General features: G+C 43.8%; 1 protein-coding gene across 1 annotated transcript in view; it reads left to right on the forward strand.

Moving 5' to 3' along the window:
• PHLPP1 (PH domain and leucine rich repeat protein phosphatase 1) overlaps window positions 1-13,478 on the forward strand; it is a 146,931-nt gene extending 133,453 nt beyond the window's left edge. The window contains exons 15-19 of the mRNA XM_054381951.1: window positions 3,217-3,347; window positions 6,835-6,939; window positions 7,854-8,048; window positions 10,217-10,445; window positions 12,303-13,478. Of these exons, the coding sequence (XP_054237926.1) occupies window positions 3,217-3,347; window positions 6,835-6,939; window positions 7,854-8,048; window positions 10,217-10,445; window positions 12,303-13,412 (1,770 nt within the window). The 3' untranslated portion in view covers window positions 13,413-13,478. The remainder of the gene's footprint in view (window positions 1-3,216; window positions 3,348-6,834; window positions 6,940-7,853; window positions 8,049-10,216; window positions 10,446-12,302) is intronic.
• The last annotated feature ends 10,953 nt before the right edge of the window (window positions 13,479-24,431 follow it).

Raw genomic sequence — 24,431 nt, forward strand, 5'->3', positions numbered from 1 at the left:
ATAAAATAACGGTTGAAATGTGCAGCTAGGAAAATCCTCCCCCCAACCTTTTAATCTTTATTTTATTAAGGATTTTCAAGTTTTTCTCTTGTTGCAGGCTGAAAGTATTTAAACAGAATATATCTGGTTGGAAGAGACCTCAAAAGATCATCCAGTCCAACTTTTGACCGAGCATTGAAGGGTCAACACTAAACCATGTCTCTAAGTGCCAAGTCCGCATGCCACTTGAACATCCCCAGAAACAGAAGTGAACACCCTGAGGATGGTGACTCCACCACTCTCTTGGGCAGACCACTCCAGTGTTTGATAACCCTCTCAGTGAAGAAATATTTCCTAACATGCAGCCTAAACTCCCTTGGTGCAGCCTGTAACCATGTACTCTAGTCCTGTTTCTTGTCATTAAGGCTGTCCCCTCCTCACGCCATCTTCCCTTCAGGTAGTTGTAGAGAGCAATGAGGTCTCCTCTCAGCCTCCTCTTCTCTGGACTGAACTACCCCAGCTCCTTCAGATGTTCCTTGTAGGTCATGTGCTCCAGGCCCTCCCCAAGTAGAACTTTTTTTTTTTCTCCAAAAGATGTGCGTAGTTCTTCTATCCTCTGTCAAGTACCAGCCGGCTCTGTCCTCTCGTATTTTTGTTTGTGTTGTTGGTTGTGTGGTTGGTTTTTTGTGTATTTGGTTGGTTGTTATTTTGCCATTTTTCAGGAGTGCTATGCTAGTGTCCTGTAGTAGGGCTTGGAGAGCTGGCTTTGTTCTAAAATGCTAGCTTTTTCCATGTGTATTGACATTCATCTGGATACGCAGCTTCAAACAATGTCTGTCTGAGCATTTTGTCATTCTAGTGCACTTGTTCTAGCTAATTTGTATTTAGCTTTAAATTTTTTCACCAGTTTTATTGACTTCATGTTTTAGTATGTAAGGGTCACAGAGCACTGGAACAGGCTGCCCGGTGAGATTGTGGAGTCTCCTTTTCTGAAGACTTTCAAGATCCATCTGGATGTGTTCTTGTGTGATTCTATGGTCCTGCTCTGGCCAGGGGGATTGAACTCAATCTTTGGAGGTCCCTTCCAACCCCTAACAACCTGTGATCCTGTAATAGGCAAGGAAGAAGAGGCAGTGGCATGGCCCTGTATGTCAGGGAGTATTTTGATTGTCTTGAGCTTAATGATGGTGATAGTAAGGGTTTGAGTGTTTATGGGTAAGAATCAGGGGGAAGGCCGATAAGGAAGCTACCCTGGTGGAAGTCTGTTACAGGCCACCCAACCATGATGAAGAGACAGATAAAATACTCTTCAGGCATCTGGGAGAAGTCTCGTGTTCGCTAGCCCTTGCTCTCGTGGGGCACTGCAACTTCCCTGATGTCTGCTGGAAATAGAACGCAGCAGAGAGGGAGCAGTCCTGGAGACTGGCAAATGTGATGCCCATGTACATACAGGAAAGGCCAGAAGGAGGATCCAGGGAGCTACTGACCTGTCAGTTTGACCTCAGAGCCAGGGAAGTTCATGGAGCAGATCGTCTTGAGTGCCATTATGCAGCACATGCAAGACCAGGTGATCAGGCCCAGTCCAAATGAGTTCATGAAGAGCAGGTCCTGCTTGACTAACCTGATCTCCTTCTCCAACAAGGTGACCTGCTTAGTGGACGAGGGAAAGGCTGTTCATGTTGTTTACCTGGACAGAGCATTTGGCACTGTCTCCCACAGCATCCTTCTGAAGAAAGTGTCAGCTCATGTCCTGGATAAGTGAACATTTTGCTGGGCAAAAAACTGACTGGATGGCTGTGCACAAAGAGTGGTGGTGAAGGGAGTTAAATCCAGTTGGCATCCAGTCACAAGAGATCTTACATTGCCCAGGACTCAGTATTGGGGCAGTTCTCTTTGATATCTTTATCAATGATCTGGATGAGGGGCTGGAATGCACCTTCAGCAAGTCAGTAAGCTGGGAGAGAGTGTTCATCTGCTTGATGAACACAGGGGGATCTGGACAGGCAGGATCAATGGCCCAAGGCCCATTGTACAAGATTCAACAAGGCCAAGTGCCAGGTCTTGCACTTTGGTCACAACAACCCCATGCAACACTGCAGGCTTTGGGAAGAGTGGCTGGAGAGCAGCCTAGCTGGGGGTGTTGATTGACAGATGGATGAACATGAGCCAGCAGTGTGCCCAGGTGGCCAGCAGCATCCTGGCCTGTATCAGGAACAGTGTGACCAGCATGATTAGGGAAGTTACTGTGCCACTATGTTCAGCACTGGTGAGGCCACATCTTGAGTACTGTGCTCAGTTTTGGGGCCCTCACTACAAGAAAGACATTGAGTTGCTGGAGTGTGTCCAGATAATGCAACAAAGGCCAACAAAGCTGACAAAGGGTCTAAAGAATAAGTCTTAGGAGGAGCAGCTGAGCAACTGGGGTTTTTTGGTCTGGAGAAAAGGAGACTTGGGAGATCATCTTGCTCTCTACAACTACATGAAAGGAGGTTTTAGTAAGGTGGGGTCCAGTCTCTTCTCCCCAGTAACAAGTGATATGATGAGAGGAAATGGCATCAAGTTGCACCAGGGGAGGTTTAGAAGATGCATAGATGGAGGTGTTTAGAAGATGCATAGATGAAGTGCTAAGCGACATGGTTTAGCACCAGACTTGGTAGTTAGGTAATGGTTGGATCTGATGATCTTAAGGTCTTTTCCAACCAAAAAGATTTTATGATTCTAAGATTACACAAATTAAAGGAATGTTAAAAACTGCTCTAGTGTTTGTTTTTTTTTTTTCCATTGTTCCTCTACTCCATTCATACCCCTGCTTGTTATATCCCTCAGTAAATGTTCCATTGTGGAGAATCTGCTCACACTCATGCTGGTTTAAACTGACTGTGGAGAAGGGACTGCTATGCCAGTGGCTTAGAAGCCCCAGCTGTGTTTATTTCTATTTACTTTCTTAAAAACATGGTTTCATCCACTGACCATCTTTGCCTGTGCGAAGAGTAGATGAAGCTTACAGTTTTGTAACAAGATACTTGGCCAGAGATGGAAATGGAGGGAACATATTTCTAGGTGTCCCAGACACCTGGTAAGATGGCTGAGTATTTTTAAGAGCTACTTAGCTAAATGAATGGTTTTAGTTTTAACCTTTATTGCTCATGGAACATGCAGTACTACTTTTGATTCAAATTGCTCTGATTTTGATGACAGCTGAATTCTCTTGCTTATTTGGCTGCTTTCATTTTGCAGTGCGTGGACCTAAGCTGCAATGAGCTGAGTGAAGTGACACTGCCTGAAAACTTACCTCCAAAACTACAAGAGCTGGACCTGACTGGAAATCCCAGATTAGCCTTGGATCACAAGACTCTAGAGCTGCTGAAGTAAGTTACCTTAGAGAGCAGGGAGTGAGGGAGAATGACTTCTGTCAGTAGGATGTGACGAAGCCACAATCCACGAAGTGTAAATCTCTTTTAAGGAGTGTGGCTTCCTGTTATCAGTGGATCAGAAAGCAACAGATTATGTGGACAGGTCAGAAACTGATACTTCATTAAAGAGGATGACTTGACCCGCTTCAGTGCATTGCTTCCTGTCCTGAAGGACTGGAATATCACTATTGGGCCAGTTTGAACTCCCAATTTTACTTCTGACATAAAATTCAACTAAAATGCTCATTCCACTATTGAGATACCATAGCCGCTTCTTATATTTTTCTGCTCATGTTCACCTCTTTGGGTCTGTCTTTGCCACTGTGTTTCTTTTTATTTCTTCACATAGTATTTCTTATTACCCTTCATACCTCTCTGCTTTTCTCTTAGACATATGTTCTTGTTGTGTAGTTGGGATTTGGGTTTTGGTTTTTAATATTTAAACCTTTCCTTGAAGACTTTGGCCCCTTATTCTGCTTGCAGCAAAGCTAGTTTCTTTGCTCTTGGGACCCTCTGTTTCCTTCTTTTCTACCTGTTTGTTTCCTGCCCTGGAACTCGGTGTCTGTCATCCATAACTGAAATGGGTTGCATTAACAAGGGCATTACCAGCAGAGATTAGGAAGTCATTATCCTGCTCTACTCAGCACTTGTCAGACCACACCTGGAGTACTGCATTCAGTTTTGGTCCCTGCTATACAAGAAAGATGTGGACAGACTGGAGAGTGTCCAGAGAAGTGCCAAGAGAATCATCAGAGGACTGGAAGCCCTGCCATGTGAAGGAAGGCTGGGAGACCTGGCTTTGTTCAGCCTTGAGAAGACAAGGCTTAGGGGGGGAGACCTTATTAAAATGTATCAGTACATAAAGGTGGCTAGCAGGAGGACAGAGACTCCCTTTTTACAAGGAGTCCCATGGAAAAGACAAGGGGTGATGGGGAAAAGTTACTCCGGGGGAGATTTTGATGAGACTCCAGAAGAAAATTTTTCACTATGAGAACAGTCAGACATTGGAATAATCTCCTAGGGGAAGTAGTAGATTCCCCTACATTACAGTTTCAACACGTAGCTTGACAGGGTGCTGGGCCATCTTATTTCAACTACACCATCACCTGGAAAGGTTGGATCAGATGATCCTTGGGGTCCCTTCCAACCTGGCATTCCATGGTTCTGTGTGATTTTGTGTTTTAGGTCTCCTGAGGAGCTTCTTAGTGTCTGTCCTGATACACTCTACTGACTTATATTATACTCCTGTAACTGACTGTGAAGGAGGATGTGCTCCTTTCACTTGTTTTTTGTGGCAGCACAAAAATACTTGGTACTTTATCTTCCTTCTGAATATAAAGGCAGCTCTCCATCTGTGCCCTGACAGGATTCAAACAGGTAGTAGGTTAATGTGTATTCTCAGTGCCTGTGAAGAGTCCTGTCATGCATTACTTGCTCTTTAAAATGTGGAGATCTTCAGGGAGGAGGCTCACATGCTTAGGAGGATGTTGCCAAGTGATTTACTAGATGTAAGAATTTTTAGTAGCAATTAAAATGAAAAAGGGGGGGTGGGAGGGAAATACAAAAGATACTGCTACTCTTAACTTTTAGGAAAGAGCATCTAATTGAATTATAACAGTCATTTCAAATTAAACCATGCTGTCTGCTGAAAGCCTTAGCCCATATTCTCTGTATAGGATGTGCTGCTGGGTATCACTCATTTCTGGGCACAGAAATGTAGTGGTTCCATTGAGAAAGCTGAAAGTAATGAATTGAGGTAGCTTTTTTTCACCACTGCTGGGAAGCCTTGAGACAGCTCTTCATCCCTGATCTGCCCAGGAACCAGGGGTCAACCCAGTTAAAAAAGAAGCAAACAAAAAGCCTTTTTGATCCAGGTTCCTCTACCCTGGAGGATAAGTACCTTGGGTGGAAAGTCTGTGAAGAAAGCGTGGCTGCCTGTGCGTACAGCATTTTGCAGGTGCAGACAGAATTGAAATCTCTGCTGCTTTAGAAGAGGTCCAAATTTCCAGTTTGATTTGGGTGTCAAATAATCTTTTCTGATGCTCATGGCAAGACATTTGCCTCGTTTCTCACAGAGAGGGCTGCAAAACCAAGGGTTTAAACCACCAGTGGTTCTAATGTAACCTGTTTGCATTGAAGCTGCCCTTGCTGATGTACATCCTTGCTGTTAGTGTAAGAAGAAATGGAACTGGATGCGACAGTACTTCGGGTTATTTGAGGAAGGCTGTACAGTGCTGAAAAGATTTTTCTGTGTGTTCAGGTCAGGTGGGGGTTTGGATAGAGAAAAATGAATGCTCAGAATAAACAGATCTTTCTGCTTGTGTCCTTTCATGATTCATTTGGTTCATGAAAGATTCGTATGTCTTTGAAGTATCTACAGCTTGTGGGGAGCTTGCTTTCTGTGCCTTTGGAAGGGCAGTAGGGAGCAGGGGGGAGATCAACTCTCCACAGCAAAGCAGGGCTCTGAAGAGAAGGATGTAAACAGAGAAGGCTAGGCTCTTTTTAAGTCTTTGCTACACTGCATGAGATATTTGAAATTCAGGCTAAAGGCTATGTTGGTAGTAAATTGGAGGGCAGAAGATCAAGGGCTTAAGTAAAATTGAACTGTACAAGTAGGTAAGGCAGAAGGGCTGTCCCAGTTGTTGAGACCACAGGCTGGCTCCTGCAGGTTGATGCAGGACTGGGATGGAGCAAATTTCTGCTTTGTGGGCATTTTTATGGAAGGCTGTTACTACATGTTGCTGTTTCTAAAGAATATTGTTCTGTTTAGGGGATGATGTGGGTTGTACAGAACACACTCATTTGAGTCACTGAAAATGTCCCAGGGAGGAGTTGTGAAAGTGGGTGGGAGAGATGTATAAGGTAAAAAATCAGTCTCCTGTACTGGCTTTCGTCAAGCCAGTAACAAATTTGCCTTGTATTCCACTGGGTCAGATTTGAAACACATAGCTCAGGGTGAGGGAAGGGAAAGAGAAGTCAGCTAAGCAAAACAATGCAGCTGACACCCTCATAGAGCCTTAGTTATTTACTACTTTTTTGTTCTTTGTACACAGACACATAAAAGAAACTACTTTGGATGTCTTGCTTCATTTTATTGTATTAAGTTCCGTATAAACATGAGGAAAAATTCTTTGCCTGTGAGGGTGACAGAACACTGGAACAGACAACCCCAGGGGGGTTGTGGAGTCTCCCTCTCTGGCGATATTGAAGACCTACCTGGATGCTTTTCTGTGTGATCTGCTCTAGGTGATTCTGCTCTGATGGGAGGGTTAGACTGGATGATGTTTTGAGGTCCTTTCCAACCCCTAACATTCTGTGATTCTGTGAAACATATTACTAAGAACTGGGAGGGGGGGAGAAAAGATGTTATCTTCGCGTTTTTAAGCTGGATCATGTCAGCACTTCAATCGGTTGAATCTTCCCCCTTCCTTTGTCCTCGCAGCAATATCCGTTGCTTCAAGATCGACCAGCCCTCAGGCGGCGATGCCTCGGGAGCGCCGGCAGTGTGGAGCCATGGTTACACAGAGGCGTCGGGCATTAAGAACAAGTACGACCTAGTCTGGTATTTCTGAGACGCCCATCTTAGCAGCAGAGTGCCTCTGTGCTGACATAAAGAAACCCTTTTTTCTGTGAAAGCTTTGGGGACGTTTTGGGCCTCTCAAAAGCAGAGGGCATGCCACGACTCTGTATTTGTGTGCTGGGCCCCTGCCTGGCTCTCCACTTCGGGCTTTGTTAGAGGAGTTGCTAAGATACAAGTGTAACCCACACATTCTGTCTATGCAAGACACTGGTACACGCAAAAGATCCGAGTGTTTAAAAGCATTTTCATCTTTGCAAAGCTTCTTTATCTTTAACCAAAGGATGTTTACCAAGCAAATCAGAAACACTAAAGGAAGAGGCAGAATGGCTAAAACTCTGAATATTCATAGGGTGCGGGACTCCTTTGACTAAGTCAGCACTTGACAAATAATGTACCAAGAGTCTGCTAGTTTCTGTGTTGCTGGCAATGTGATGAATCTTTCTTTGTTCCTTAAAATACTTTTTTAGATATCTTCTGCTACCTAGGTTTCCACAGCAAGTGCCAGCAAGCCTTTACTAACTGTTAACTGATTTATCACACAACCTGGTCATCATCATGTTAAGTCACAAGGATGGCCTTTGGAGGAGCAAGTGCATTCAGAACGTCCTTTTCCCTCTATTTATACAAATGAGGGACTTGTTCACACTGAGGAGGAGGAAGAATCCTTATGGATTGGCTTGAACTTCCAGTATAATTTTGTCTACATCTTAGCACTACTGATGGGCCTGTCTCTTCTCCACAGCTCAGAAAGCAGTCCTGAAATACTTGTGGTTAAACTAGCTCTCAGGCCAGGCTGCATCTGATTGGCCAGAATGGCAAGGTGAGAAACTGGTAATGAGTAACAAGTTTGATGGTTCTCCTGCTTTGTTTTTTTTCACTAGGCTATGTGTGGCAGCACTGTCAGCCAATAACTTCTGCGACAACCGGGAGGCACTTTATGGTGTTTTTGATGGTGATCGCAATGTGGAAGTGCCCTATCTGCTGCAGTGCACAATGAGTGACATCTTAGCAGAAGAGCTGCAGAAAACAAAAAATGAGGAGGAATACATGATCAACACTTTCATTGTTATGCAGAGGTGAGTCTTGGATCTGAAGCCTTTTTACCTCATGTATGCTCACTGGGCAGTTGTTCACTCTCAGGTCAGAAACCTTACCCTTCTTTAAAAAAAACGTGAGAGGAGAAAAGAAGCCTTAGTATCTGGCTACAGTGTTTTCTTTTCATTGCTTGCTTTGTGAATATTGTCCTCTATTCCTTTCAGGTGTGGGGTGAAAAGAACCCAACACCTCCCTACCCAAACAAACAAAAAAAACCCTAACCCACCTGCAAAGTTACTAAATGCTCCTGACTAAGTAGTGAGTGGAGTTTGCTCTTTTCTGGTATCATCTTTAAGTCTTAGAATTCACAGCTGTCCTTAACCAGGTCAGTGGTATCAATCTCTTGATCATCTTTTAAATTTTCTCGCTATTAGGCTGCAAAGCTTGGTTGATCCTTTCTGTTTCTGCGTACCAGTTCAGGTTATTTGAGGCTACACAAATATTTAAAACATGTAGTCTCACTCCTAAGAAATGTCTATCTCCTGTCATCCCTTTGGCTTTAGAATATTATTTGGGCAGGACCCATCCAAAGAGATTGTGATATGATAGCTCTGAGTTTAATAGTAGCTCTGTGTAGTGGTTTGGAAATCTGCATGCATGCATGCTGTTCTTGACAGAAGAAGAAATTGTGTCTGGGGAGACACTGAGCAAAGGAGGGGTATGAAGGGAATTGAACAAAGGAGAACGAAGGGGTCAGGGAAACAAAGGAGAAAGCCAATAAGCAGCTTAGAGACTGAGGAAATGGATTGAGTTAAAAGCAGAATTGCTCACTGCTCAATTGCTGCATCTTTGGCAAGGAAAAACACTGAAGTTCTGGTATTGGGAAATATATGGAAGCAGTAGGATGGTATTGAACCTTACAAACACAGGAGAGAAAATGCTTCTTTCTCATAATTGCTCATAACAGCACCTCAGACTGATAGCTGAGAAGGTGATTGATTGCCATTTATTTAAAACAGTAACACATGTGAGTATCAAAAGTACCTATTAAGTGGTTTCATTAACTACCAATTCAATTTCACAGCAATTCCTACAAAAAGCTGCCCTTTTTTTTTTGTCTCAAGTTAAAATAAGTTAACCATTTCTTTGGCGAACCAGAAGTAGTGTTAATTCTGGTTGCATTTAAGCATTCCTTGAGGATCATTACATAAGGTATATTGCACTCCTGAAGTGTATTTTTTTAAAACTAAAATTAAAAAACACTGAAGCTTCGTTACAAATATAGTTGTATATTCTCTCTCCAGGATTTTGAATCAGAAGTTCTCACTAGTTATATCTAGCCTTAATACCAATTTTAGTAACCACTAAATTTAGCTTTCTAATTTCTGTAATTCCTATAGGAGAAGGCTCTGATAAACAAGATACTGAGAGGTCTGGATGAGTTTTTATAGTTTATTATTGAAATGTATTTACATTCGAGTGACAGAATTCTGAAAACTTCAATTTTATCCATAGATTTAAAATAATTTCTTTTCACTATGACTCCTGCAAAATCAGCAGGGTTAAATACATCAGAGAACCCATTTAACACATTAGTAACTGACAGGATAAATTAAGAGTGTGCGCTCTTATAACAGCCACTGTGCTTTTTTTTTTTTCTTGGTCATCATTTGATACTTCAAGAACACTATTCTGAAGACATCTCAAAACAGTGATCATCTGTCTTCTGTTTTTGCTCAAAAATTAGTTTTTACAGTTAGAATTATTATTTTTATAATAAAATCTATGGCTTCAGAAACCAAAGAAACAAGCTGGATAATAGGAATCTACTTTTTAGCTCTACCTGTACTTATTTAATAGTCCTCAGTACTTTTCTAATCCCTTGTTTCCTTCTATCTGACCTTTAAAACAAATGCCCCTGTGTAGAGGGAGAGAGACAACTGTGCAAGTCTTACAAGTGCAAAGATTTGTTTAAAATTCAGCAGATTTGAGTCTCTGCATATGTGTAAGTAATACACTGCCTGAGAGTTGGGTGTGATTTCTTCACAGTGCTGCTGTAGTTTCAGAGTCTTCAGTGTTTTTGTCCCTGTGACCCAACAGAGTCAATGTCCAGAATGCTTGTGGTTGCAGAACAGTGGCTGTCTATTCATAGAACCCATAATGCTTGCTTTCCAATTAAAGAACAATCACTGTTTTGTTTAAATTCCAGGAAACTTGGAACAGCTGGACAAAAACTTGGAGGCTCTGCTGTCCTTTGTCATATAAAACATGATCCCATGGATCCTGGTGGATGCTTCACTCTAACCTCAGCAAATGTGGGGAAGTGCCAAACTGTTCTCTGCCGGAATGGGAAGCCTCTGCCTTTGTCCAGGTGTTATATGATGAGTTGTGAAGAAGAGCTGAAGAGGATTAAGCAACATAAGGCCATTATCACAGAGGTTAGGAACTGTTTTAACTTGCAGCTTTGGAGAGTATTTCACACAGCAGTGCATGAAATTACATGTCAATATTAATAAGCTCTAAGAGGTAGTGTTAAGGCTATGGGTTTCACAGTTGCACTTTTCAGGGTGATTATATCATGCAATTAAATTGCTTTTATATCTAATTGCCAGGCTGGATTTTGGTTAGCTCTAGAGAGAAGTGTCTGTGAGCTTTTTGCATTGGAATGGGAAAGCAGACACCCTCCTCCTAATGGGTAGAGGAATTGCTATGTTGGAGCTGTCATGAAGTGACTCTCCGTTTGGAAAGGATGAGGGCAGAGCACTTGGAGCAATGCCATCCCTCCCTTAGACTCCTTGCTCCTGGCAGGCTGGCTTTGCTGCCTGAGCTCCTGCGTTCACAGAGCTGTCCTTTGACAGGCAACTCTTGAAGAGAGCACTTCCCCAAAAGGAAAACCCATCCTGTGCTCAACTGAACCATGAGGGAGGAGAAAACTATTTGTTCCCTTCTTACAAGCTTGAAGCCACTGCTGTCAGTTTTGCTTTGTCTTGTGTGACACATACATAGGGATAAAATAAATACTGAATCTTCCTAATGGTGGAGGAAAGGGTAGAAGACTCACTGCTCTATGCCCCTGAGCAGGGTGTGCGTGGATGTGTGGAGTAAATCACATGCCTGTTGATCTTGCCAGGGAAAGGTGACAACTGGGAACTCAAACGTGACAAGTTGGGAGTCACTCCAACGTACTGTGCATCACTGGGGCACACTCATTGTATTGTTCTGTAGAGGAGAAGAGAATTTCTGCACTGAAACTTAAGATGACTCACTGATTTCAGACACATTGATGGTTTATCACTACTGTTAGCCTTTGAATAGGGTAGTTAACAACCCAGCAAGGTTGTGGGGTCTTTATTTTTTGTGAGTGTTTCTAAAGGAGAAGCTTTTGTTAGTCTGGTTCACTTTTCTGTGGTTATCTACTTTATAATAACCATTGAAGTCATCAGTTGGACCAAATGAGTATAAATCTTCACTTTCATTGTTCTTCTCAAACGTGCAATTAGGGTACAGCTATCCCCAGGAGGCTGATAGATAGGCAGGCTTGCTGTTTCAGACACTTGCTGTGTTTGTTCTGTCAGCTTGGATTCTAACCAGGACAGGATCTTGATTTGGATGTGCATGGGATTTACTGTTCATATGCATCCATTTTTACTGATGTCTTCATTCTAGATATTACTCCTCCTTCCCTTGGAAATGTCATATCTAAGTGGAAACCTAATAAATAATTTGGGCATGTAAAACATTTCACTACAGCTCAGCTAATTGAGAAATGAAGGCTTCTCTGCAGCATTCGACTTGTATACTTAATTTTTCTTAATGAACTTTTGTATCTGAAGTGATGTGCCAAGGTGAAACATATGAATCTTGTGTCTGTAATAATCATAACCTGCTCTTATATCAAATGGAGCTATGTGTGTCTTTGCCCTGTTTAAAGCCAGATATCATGGGTGGAGGAGGGATAAATCTGACTCACTGGTAAAATATTAGTCCAGTGGGCTTTCACAGCTGCAGGAGCAAAATAGATGGCTCTTTGTTGCAGACTTCTGCTTTGTTGGTCTGTGCATAGGTGATGGTGATGACAAATCAGTAGGGTGGCCGAGGCGTAGCGCAGGATTGCAAACCAGCCATTGCTGTGCTTTAATCCCAGCTCTGTCACTTCCTTGCAAGTCATTTTGCTTCTCTGTAAACGGCAGTGTTGGAAGTACTGCAAAAACAGCCATCCATAAAATGCAAGGAGGTGCAGATGCTGTGTATTGTTTTCTGCTTTGTTTCCAATTTCCTGTCCTTTCTGATTTCAGGATGGCAAAGTGAATGGTGTGACAGATTCAACAAGAATCTTGGGGTACACCTTCCTTCACCCAAGCGTTGTGCCACGTCCTCACGTGCAGTCCATCACCTTAACTCCACAAGATGAGTTCTTCATTCTGGGGAGCAAAGGGCTGTGGGACAGCCTCTCAATGAATGAAGCAGTGGAGGCAGTCAGAAATGTGCCTGATGCGCTGGCAGCTGCAAAGAAGCTTTGCACTTTGGCCCAGAGTTATGGCTGCAATGACAGTATCAGCGCTGTTGTGGTTCAGCTCAACGTGACAGAGGACAGCTTTTGCTGCTGTGAACTTAATGGGGTCCCACCCCCTAGCCCGGGCATTTTCCCCCAGTCTGTCAATGTGGTCATCAAAGACAGGCCAACAGATGCACTTGGGATGCCATCTTCAAGCAGCGGCATGGCTTCAGAGATCAGCAGCGAGATCTCCACCTCTGAAATGAGCAGTGAGGTGGGGTCCACAGCCTCCGATGAGCCTCCCCAGGTAACCATGAATGAGAACAGTTCAGCCTACCCGGGGGAGCAGCGCTGCATGCTGCATCCTGTCTGCCTGTCCAGTTCTTTTCAGCGGCAGCTCTCCAGTGCCACTTTCTCCAGCGCCTTTTCTGACAATGGCCTTGACAGCGATGATGAGGAGCCTATTGAAGGGGTGTTCACCAACGGCAGCCGTGTGGAAGTGGAGGTAGACATCCACTGCAGCAGAGCAAAGGAGAAACAGCTTCTTCAAGTGCCGATGGAAGCCAGTGACGAAGGTATCGTCATCAGTGCCAATGAAGATGAGCCCGGCCTTCCCAAGAAAGCCGAATATTCTGCCACGGGCACAATAGGGCGCTGGCGGGGCAATGGTTCTGTGGCACCGCAAGAGAGGAGCCATAACTTAATTGAAGTTGCAGCAGATGCTCCACTCAGAAAAACAGGGGGCTACTTTGCTGCTCCAGCACAGCCTGATCCTGATGACCAGTTTATCATCCCACCAGAGCTTGAAGAAGAAGTCAAGGAGATTATGAAACAGCACCAGGAACAACAGCAGCAACAGCGACAGTATCCAATGGACCACCTGGCAGACTATTACGATACACCACTATGACCCACTCTATTTACTGCTCAGAAGTAGACTAACAGAGACTTGAGTGCAGGACCGAGTGGGCTTGCATTACAGCAGGGGTTTTCCTTATCTTTTTCCTTTATATACTTGCTCTTCCTTATCCTGCCACTACAGATAACTGCAGCTTTTCAGTTTGTTAGGTTTAATATTCATTGACTTTCTTCTAGAGATGCTTGACTGGTAAAGTTTCAAATAGTTAACCATCCCTTAACATATCAAGTGTAAAAACAAAAAAAAATAAAAAGGTTTAATATATTGCTGAGAAACAGATGATGATGTAATATTTTTTAAAATGGCTTGTTTGTTTTGTTTGAAAAGCAGGGCAGTAGCCAGTGCTAAATGATATAAGTAATATTGTAATACTGTATTTCTTTGAGAGAAAAGGCTTTTTTTGGTCTTGAAAATGATAGACATTTGTAGAATATGGAGACTAACTCCTAGGAGTTGCTTTACTCTTTCAGGTGACTTAAGTCACTGAGATTCACTAATTTTCTCTGAGAGAACAGTTGATTGGGAAATTCCTGTAAATAGTTCAGTGTTGTATAGTGATGCTTAAATGTTTTTTAGCTTTGGCATTAAGGACACAACCTGAAAAACTGACCTTTTTTAAGTGACTCTTTGGGCCATGGTCATTGAGTGTTAATGGACTGAATGGCTATATACAAGTTAGCTAGAGCTGAGATGGTGTAGACCATTTAAAGAAACCCACTTTTATCTCTTGATCTCTTTCTTTCCTTACTTTTACAGACAGGTTTTGTTTGTGTTCCTTACTGCTGCCACAACCAGCATGATTGTATAGAGCTCATTTGCTGTAGAACATTTACATACCAAGAGTTATATTAAAGCCGAATGCACAAATGAACATGTCATAATTTTTGTTATAATAAATATGAAATTTACACCTAATGTCTGCTTTTATGTCTGAATAGCTGAGCAGCAACTTTCATACAGTAGCTGGCTGTAATTCATCTGCATGCTGCACAGTTTAAACCAAGTGTTGACATTTTTTCAGCTCAGCCACATTTTTACACTAACTGCAGAAGCTTTAGAATTTAAAGGCCATGCAAAATGGCCTTTAAAAGATAAGAAACAACTGTCTGAGGAATTGACCTGTTTCTTTCTTTTCTTTCTCGGTACTAATTCAGCAGTATTGATTTGCCCTTTGCCACAGTATTGACAATGCCAGAAGACTGAAGAGGTGCGGTTCTCTTGCTCTGTCCCACTGGGAATGAGCAGTTGGAGGTAGAAGTCATGAAGGTATAATGCAGGCTAAGAAAAGGAACAAATAAAGCATTGGCTATAGAGAGAAGAGGGAAAATACAAAAAGGTGGAAAAATGAACTCAGAGCTACCTATATAATCTCAGATTTGCTCAATTGTGTTGAATGAACATTAGTTCAATAGCAGTTTGACTTCAGTAGCAAAAGAGCATTTTGGGGTGATTGATGTGGGAAAGGAGCAACACTTTTTCAATATTGCCTCCAACCAACTGCTCTATTTTCCTTGTCACTTCAAAAAGCTAAATTAGCATCTGATGATGACAGTGTGCAGCTGCAGGGGGGAGCTGCTTAGAAGCTGGTAAAAATCTCTTGACCTGTTTACTTGTTTTCTATTAATCTGACGAATTAACAAAACAGGACAGTAAAGCAATTGACTTGCTTCAGGAGCAGCTTACTGCACGATTGTTGGATTAATCGATTCATTTCTTACTGACTGAATTGTTACCTGTTTGCAGGTATGAGCCAGTCTGTTCCTCTTGATTGCTTGCATTTTGATGAGAGGTAAGCTGCATCCTGCACTGATTGGTGTAATTGTTCAAATGCCGTATGTAAAAGGACTGTGGCTTCTATGGAAAGCTGAAAGTGAAAATTCATCTGCTGACTGAGTGCAGGTAAAACCCTTTATAGCTGTTTCAATCAAAAGGTGTTGGGGTGAACAGACCCTAAGTATTTCATGGAGAAGTGCAGCCCCAGGGCAGAATCAGCAGATCATTTATCTAGGACATCACTGGAGGAAAAGGTTCCTGGTTTGCTGTTGGGTTCAACAGGTCATCTTTTAGATCATCCTTTCTCAGGCTAACAAGTCCTGTTGGACCTGCTGTTTATGAATAGTGGTCAGGCATTGGAATAGGTTGCCCCGAGAGGTGGTGGAGTCACCATCTCTGGAGATGTTCAAGAAATGTGGACATCACACTTCAGGACATGGTTTAATGGACATGATGGTCTTAGGTTGGTGGTTGGACTTGATCTTAGAGGTCTTTTCAAAGAGAAACAATTCTGTGATTCTGTAATTCTGTTAGGATTCAATTGCAGTTGACTTGGACACTTTGGCAGTGAGTTAAGCTTGCCCTCTAGGTTATGTCTGAGGCAGGATCTAAATGCTAGCTCATCTTTTTCTGTATTTTCCTAATATTGCAAACTGAAGGGAAAAGCTTAATCTGCAAGTGTGTCAGGAGGATGACAGCACTGCAATGGTGAGGAAGTTGTCATATAAACAACATATATGTGGCAGAGACACAGAACAGGCAGTAGTCAGCTCCTCAGCAGGCAGACCCCAGACTGGATGAGTCCATGAGGCTTTCTGCTGTAGGACAACCAGGGAGCCTGTTTCTTCCAAACAGAGACCCTGGTTTCCTGTACCTCAGACTTGGTAGGAGAAGATGAAGTTGGCATTACCAAAGTTGGGAGGTACTGCCTGCTGGTAGATGAGGTTTATTTGGCTCCTATTGCCCTGTCCCTCATTAGGGTCTCAATTCCAGTGTTCTGTTGCTTGTCACAGCCACTGGTACTTGCTCCACATTTTCTTCTGAGCATGTTGTGTGTCACTTTTCAAAACTTAAGCAAGCAACAGCAACAACAAAAAAACCCCCATGATTTTCCAGTGGGTATGTGGCAGTGCCTTTGGAGGCCTGTGTTTAGGGCATCTAGGTGACTTACGGGGAGTCTCAGAGGCCAGCAGCGACCATGGATGGGGCTGTGGAGGCCTTAAAGGATCCCCTGGTGTCATCTAGACTTAAGCCCTGCAATGGGAGGCTGGGTGCAATAGAGAGCACACTGAGCCCAACAGGCTCTTCCCAGTCAGATTAAGCATAGCTGTACTGAGAGATACATGTGTATTTTAATTGTAAAATTATCAGTACTGACTCACAGGACAGATGGAATTATTATTCTAATTAAATGTGTGCTGTTGAATGCTTTAAAGAAAATGGGGACACAGAATGACAAAGGAAAGGTGGTGTAGCAGAAATACATGGCTCAGTGACTTGTGAGTAAGATGCTTAAGGAGAGAGATGCCAGTATTTTGTAAAAATAAAAACCAAACAAATTTTAAAATCTTGCAGTAGCTGCACTTGCAATTAGTACTTACCTTGGTCCTGAAAAACTATGTGAGTAGAATTATAGAATATATAGTGACATATGCACAGAATAGTGCATAAAATATATTGTGAAGTACTCTGCTCAAATGCATTTAAAATTGGGTGGCAAGAGACTGCAACAACTGCTAAGTCTTTTCAAAGTGGTCAGAACTGTCCTCCTGAAAGTAGCAAAGCTCTCTAAAATAAAGCTTTTTGAGCCTTATTGACAAGTCACCTGTGATACATTCATTTAAGAGGTAAAGAGATTATCCCATTGTCTCATTTCTGTTGGGCAAAATGTGACTACAGGGCAATTCAGACAGAAGTCAGGTACCAGCAATACCAGCTCCCTGGTATTTTTGGAGTCCTTGAAATGATAAATTAGATGAGAACATGGGAAAATGTCCCCCCAGTCTATCCTAACTCTTAACCCCTCTTCAGAAATCATGATGTGTGGAGAGGGGATCTGCAGTAAGTGACCTTCCCTCTCCCAGTGATCTGTGGCTTGCACTTCTTTGAACCAGAAGCAAGGTCCTTGTGAAGAAGACAAGAGGCCTGAAAGCCATTTCTTGTTTCATTCTGATCAGGAAATTGGTAGAAAAAGGCCTGTTGCTCCCATTTGAGTTAACTAAAAACTGCAAGGGCTCCCCCTCGTGTTAAGCAGGACAGGACCAGAACTGCTGCCATATTCGTCCTTGAAGAACGCCAGTGAAAAGAGTGCATCATGTATCCTTGTGTACACCACTGCGTGAACACCGATGGTCTAGAGAAGCCTTCCTTAAGCTGAACTAACAGCAGTGCTGATACAACAGGGAGCTGCTTTGTACTGGTCAAGGACTCTCATGCACACAGAAGCCTCCCAGGTTCTAGAAGTGGTTGCTGCAAGCCGAAACAAGGACGTGTGAGGGCTGAAAGACCTGGGGAAACTAGACCTGCTCCTGCTCAGTTGAGTATCTGTGTTGCTGCCAGGTAAGATAATCTTAGTGAGCTCCTGAGTCGTCTTAGTGAGTGGGCAATGAAATCTTGATCAGAGCATGCCTTACTTATTTGGATGAATAAATTGCCTAATCTTCGCTATTGGAGCTGATGCACAATATAAAAATCTGAATCTCCATTAGGTTGCTCAGGGACATAGGACCATCTGATTGGGGAATTCCTTTTGCAATCTGAAACACCCTGTTTGTGATATTCCCTATGTTGACTGGGAATGCTAGCCCACCTTCACTCAGAATGTCTTAAACTCATTGATTTTTCTGTCACCAGCTCATTCATTTCGCCGTAATTTCCATCATTCTGTGCTGAAAATCCTGCCCTAAAATACCAAGCATTTGGAAGTCACTATGGTAGGTCCTTCAAGCTTGAGGCTGAGGTGTTGCTGAGAAATGCTGTGGGCTTGCAGATGATAATACAAAGCTATGATTAAATCTATAAATCCGGGTATGGTGGGAAACCTGTGAGTAATGCATGTAGGGTCTTCAGAGCTGAAGACATTTCAATTTTCACTACATAGGTGAGCAAATTCAAGCCTCCTTTTTTCCTCCTGCATTTCCATTATCCATATAGCTATGACTGCGTAGGTTTAGAATGGACATTAGGAAAATTTTTTTCACAGCAAGAGTGGTCAGGTATTGGAATGTGCTGCCCAGGGAGGTGGTTGAGTCACCAACCCTGGATGTGTTTGAAGATCTGGATGTGGTGCTTGGGGATATGGTTTGGGGGAAACCTTGTGGAGTAGGATTATCGGTTAGACTTGGTGATCCTGAGGGTTTTTTCCAACCTGAATGTTTCTGTGATATTTATCTTGGGAATCAGTATGAGACAACAAAAATTGAAGATTTTCCTATACCTATAAATGCTTATACACCTATGTTCCATGGCTTCTCTTGTAGTATTGAAAGTAGTGTACCCAAACAACTGAATTTTCTAAAGCCTACTTAAAACATGGTCCATATCCGTGTATCTCACAAACCTTTCTACATTCTAATGAAACACTAAGATACCTGTAAAATGCACGGTATGCATTTCCTTCACCTGAACTCTTCTAAATGGCCTCAGTGTCTGGAAGTCCAGCAGCAGGTGCAGGACTGTGTGCGAATGGCATTGCTGGAAAGCAATAGACCATTTGAAGTTGCCGAAGCGAAGGGGTCCAGAGCGGAGGATCGCAGGACAGGAATCTTGACACGGCAGCAAAACCGAGGTGAAAAAGAGTGAAGGCAAAAGGGCGGGGAGAGCCAGAGTGTCCCTAGTCCTCCCACTCAGAGCGGGACGAGACTGAGCTGCCGGCCCGAGGCAGATGACTCCGCGCGGGCGGGGACACGAGAGACGGCGGCAGTTTAACTGCTGTGTAGCTGCCATTGTGGCGGAGTCGCCCAGGCGAAGGGCTCCAGAGCGGACGAAGCTTCCCGAAGCGGCAAAAGAGCACAGAGAGGGAAGGCAAAAAGGGGGGGAAGAGCCAGGGGCTGCGTATCTCTCCGTCCTCCCCTCAGAACAAGACGAGCGTCAGCTCCTGGCTTCAGGCGGCTGCGACTCGCCGTGGGCAGGGACAAGAGAGCCGGCGGCATTTTAAACCTCGGTGTAGCTCCCATTTTGGCGAAGTCACCGAGGCGAGAGGCGCCACAGCGGAGGATCGCGGGGGAGGGATCTTCCCAAGGCGGCCAAATCGCGGCGAAAGAGCAAAAAGGGCGAAGGTGAAAGTACAGGTAGAGCCCAGGGTGTCCCTTGCTCCCCTCCAAGAGCGCGAAGAGTGTGAGCTTCTGGCCAGAGGCGGCTGCGACTCACCGGCGGCATGCGAGACGGCAGCAGTTTAACTCTTGTATAGCTGCCCTTGCGCGGAGGCGAAGCGCTCCAGGGCAGACGAAGCTTCCTAAAGCGGCAAAAGGGCGGGGAGAGCCAGAGGGGGTGTGTCTCTCCGTGCTCCCCTCAGAATAAGAACAGCCACAGCTCCTGGCTACGGGAGGCTCCGACTCACCTGGAGGCAGGTGAGAGCCTTGGTGTCCCTTGTTCCCCCTCACCCAGAGCGTGAAGAGTGTGAGCAAGAGAAATCAAAACAGATTTTAGGGCCTTGAGACAGTTGGTAAGGGAATCTGGGGCACAGGTTATTTTTCCTCTCTTTCCAATTGCGGGCAGTGACGTTGGAAGGAACAGGCAGATCCAGTCTGTTAAGATACGGCTCTCTGGCTGATGTCACCGCCAATTTTTTTTGTTTGTTTGTTTTTAACCAGCGGGATGGCCTACACAGCACCAGCCTTGCTCATATCTAATGGCAGACACCTTTCTTCAAGGGGAAGAGGGTTCTTGCTCAGGAGATTGTAGGGCTGATTGACAGAGCATTAAACTAGATGTGAAGGGGAAGAGGGATAGCAATATCAGGCTTGTCTGTGACAAACTATGGAATAACATCCCAGGGTAGATGGACAAGGTGCTAGTAAGGGCCCCTTAAGGGCTGTGCCCTTAAATGGCACAGCTAATTCAAGCAGGGACAGGTGTCTTGGGAAGAGTATAGGAATGATGTCCAGTTGTGTGGGGATGAGATCAGGAAGGCCAAAGGCAGCTGAACATGGCAAGGGAGATAAAAGAGTAACAAGAAGGGCTTCTACAGGTATGTCAACAAAGTTGAAGTGTACACCCCTGATGAGCAAGACTGAGAGTACCAACAGATGAGAACATCCTTCTTTCTAAGATGGAGAGAGATAAATTCGATGGCTGGACTGTTCAGTGGATAAGGAATTGGCTGGATAGTTGCATCCAGAGGGTAGTCATAAATGTCTCAAAATCCAGGTGGAGACTGGTGACAGGTGGGTCTGTACCTGGGATCACTGCTAGTTAAGGTCTCAATGATACAGACAGTGGGATCGAGTGCACCCTCAGAAAGTTTGCAGGTAACACCAAGCTGAATGGTGAGGTTGATAAGAGGGATGGGATGTCATCCAGAGGGACCTGGACAAGCTGCTGAAGTGGGTCTAGGTGAACTTCATGAGGTTCAGCACAGCCAAGTACAAGGTCCTGCACCTGGGTCAGGGCAATCCCCATTATTGGCTGGGGGATGATGTCAGAGAGAGCAGCCCTGGGGAAAAGGACTTGGGGCTACTGGTAAGTGAAAAGCTGGACATGAGCCAACAGTACTCACTCACAGCCCAGCAGGCTAGTCACAGCCTTGGCTGCATCAAAAGAAGTGTGGCCAGCAGACCAAAAGAGGTGACTATGCCATTCTGCTCTAGGGAAGCCTCACCTGGACTACTGTGGCCTGCTCTGGACCACTCAACACAAGAAGGTCATGGACCTGATGAAGAGGGTCCAGAGGAAGGCTACAAAAATTGATCAGAGGGCTGGAGAACCTCTCCTGTGAAGACTGGCATTAACACTGGAGAGGAGAAGGCTCTGGGGATACCTTACAGTAGACTTCCAGTACCTGAAGGGGCCTACAAGAAAGCCAGGGAGGGCCTATTTGCAAAGGTTTGTAGCACTAGGACAATGGACAGTGGTTTTAAACTACAGAAGGGTAGATCTAGATTGGACATTAGGAAAAATTCTTTACTATGTGGGTGTTAGGACACTGGAACAGGTTGCCCAGGATGGTGGCAGAGGCCCCATCCCTAGAGACATTCAAGGTCAGGCTTGATGGGGCTCTGAGCAACTGGATCTGCTCAGGGATGTCCTTGCAGCGGTATTAGACCTTTAGAGGTCTCTTCCAACCCAGTGCATTCTGTGATTTGTAGTAATGAAGGGCATCCTTTGACTTACCCATTTTGCACTGTCAGATGCCAGAACCATTTACATCAAATGCCTTGACAACGTATGGACCTTGGAAGGAGTCTCATGTTTTATTTATGATGGGTGATGGTGAGCATCTGTGACACTTTTTATGCTGTGCTGGCATTAAGCTGCTGCAGTACACTGAACACCAGCTTTCTTGGGAGCTGGATATTGTGAGAGATGACTAACAACAAATGTCACAGCTGTCATAAACAATACAGTCATAGCCCCTTCAGTAACTTACCTGAGTCTTGAAAAGGAGACACACAAGTTCTGCAGCTGAGTGGTCAGAGTTACTAACTGTTGTGTATCTATAGCTGTACTTGGCTTACAGTGAATGTAAGTTGGGGTAGGAAACTACAAGAGTAACATTAATGAAGATAAATCTGCACTGGGGGTAAATAATGGATCACAAAATTGATAAGGTTGGAAAAGACCTCTAAGATGCTTGAGTCTAACTGTTGACCTACCACCACCATGGTATCACAGTATATCAGAGGTTGGAAGGGACCTCAAGAGATCATCAGGTCCAACCCCCCTGCCAGAGCAGCATCACTTAGGGTAGTCTGCACAGGAACACATCCAGGTGGGTTTTGAAAGTCTCCAGAGAAGGAGACTCCACAACCCCCCTGGGCAGCCTGTTCCAGTGCTCTGTCACCCTCACTGTAAAGAAGTTTCTCCTCAAGGTGAAATCTTCTATGTTCTAGTTTGAACCCATTGTTCCTTGTCCTATCACTGTGAACCACTGAAAAGAGCCTGGCCCCCTCCTCCTGACACCCACCCCTCAGATATTTATAGACATTGATCAGATCCCCTCTCTGAGGGAAGTCTTCTCTTCTCAAGACTAAACAGCCCCAGGGATCTCAGTCTCTCTTCATAGGGGAGATGCTCAAGTCCCCCTAATTAACATTTGTACTGCACACGTATTTAAGGATTCAGTAAAGATTTAATTTTCTTATCTACAGCCTCTTCTAATCTTTTGAATGTGTCACTTCAAAGAGCAGATTTTTTTGTTTGCTTCAGTTAATACCAGTGTGTCATCATGTAACTAAGCTGGTGTTTAAAATGTGCAATATGTAGAGGTAGTGTAGGAACAAGTGTGCAAGCAGAAATGCCTAAGTGATTAGCTGTGGCGTTAGCTGCATGCCAGACATCCCTCTAACAGATTTCACAACTGTCTGCAGCATGCCACCAGAAGTCTAGGTTTGATCTAAGTGCTAGAAATCTAAGCCTTAATTTCATGAGAGTCGTAGCAAATTTGGAAAAACTCTCTTCACTCCTGGCTCTTCTTAAGCATAATAATGCTATGAAGCTTGTTGATGTTCAAAGTGTTAAAGAGATCTTTAAGATACTATATAAATGATAAATGCTTATTGTAAAGGCTTATGTAATCACTTCTAATCAGAGCCATAACATTTTGTTTGGCTTATGTAATACCTCAAACACATTCTTTAAAGATATATGTGTGTGTAAATATATATATGTATATTAAAAAAGTATATATATATATATGTATGTAAGCTCTACTATGGTTCAGTAGAGCCCCACCTGGGCAATTACACTAAGCCAGAGTGAGCATAGTGAGAATCAAAATTGCCTCTTCCCTCCTCTCAAGCTAACCAATCTTTTGTACTTCAAGAGCAGTCTTTTTTTCTCAATTCCTCATCTATGAACACTAGTCATTTATTTCATCTGCCTGAAACAATAGATAATTGAAAGATATTCTCTTAAAATTAATCTTCTCAACCCTGGGTTTATAGAATTACTGCTGTTCACTCATGTTTCATGTGTTTAGATACTAGGCAAGTGTTTTCTGTCAGTCTTACATCATGGCCATGGAAAACTCCAGGGTAGCCAGTGTGTTCTCTACTCAGGCTCTGCCACCACTGGCTGTGGAGTCAGCCAGCCAAACCTTGGTTTTAGGTATTTACAGAAGCAAGTGGTATATTTATTAAGCTGATAGCTGACCAATATGCTGCCTCCTAGGTTCTGATCCATGCTCAGTGAGGTAGGGAAAACTTAGTAGGGAACTGGAGGAGAAGCAAAATGCTGCTTTTGAAATAGCATCTAGTTCTTCCCAGCAGCGTTCCTCATGTAGCATGATTGGCATGTGCCAGCTCCCATAACTCAAAAGAGAAAACCTTTCACTAGCCCAAGTGAAGCAGGTGACATATGTGGATTTGGCTGTGATTCAGAAAAGCACTTGAGTGTCCTTTGTTTTGTGAGCGGTGTGGCGTAAAGCGATGGGGTGTATTGACAGGCACAGGATCTGTTGGAGGCTGCCCATCCTAGCTGTGTATTCAATTCCTTATGTCATGGGAGAGGAAAGGAAATGTTTGTTAGCACAAGTCCCACAGCATCTTAGTGTCCGACTTACAATTCCTTATGTCATGGGAGAGGAAAGGAAATGTTTGTTAGCACAAGTCCCACAGCACTTTGGTTGCGATCTAGTAACAGCCCATTGCTGTTTGGATTTTCTCTGTACAGGATGAAAACATTACAAACACATTTTATATGCTGGAGACCAGCCCATCCTAGCTGTGTATTCAATTCCTTATGTCATGGGAGAGGAAAGGAAGTGTTAGCACAAGTTCTACAGCACTTTGGTTGCGATCTAGTAACAGCCCATTGCTGTTTGGATTTTCTCTGTACAGGATGAAAACATTACAAATGCATTTCATATCCTGGAGTCCAGCTTGAGCAAGAAAACCTTGCTAAAATACCTGATCAATGTCAATTTAATTACATCAGGCAATAGCAGTATTGTTACATCTGGTGATTTGGTAACACACTTCAGCACCTTATAGGACAATACATTGTGGACCGGTCGCTTGTTTAGCATGTGACACCCAGTGTCTGGTACTCCAGCTCTCTGGCACAGTATCTGAGCTAACT

This window comes from Indicator indicator, chromosome 6, assembly GCF_027791375.1.
Source record: "Indicator indicator isolate 239-I01 chromosome 6, UM_Iind_1.1, whole genome shotgun sequence".
NCBI lineage: Eukaryota > Metazoa > Chordata > Aves > Piciformes > Indicatoridae > Indicator > Indicator indicator.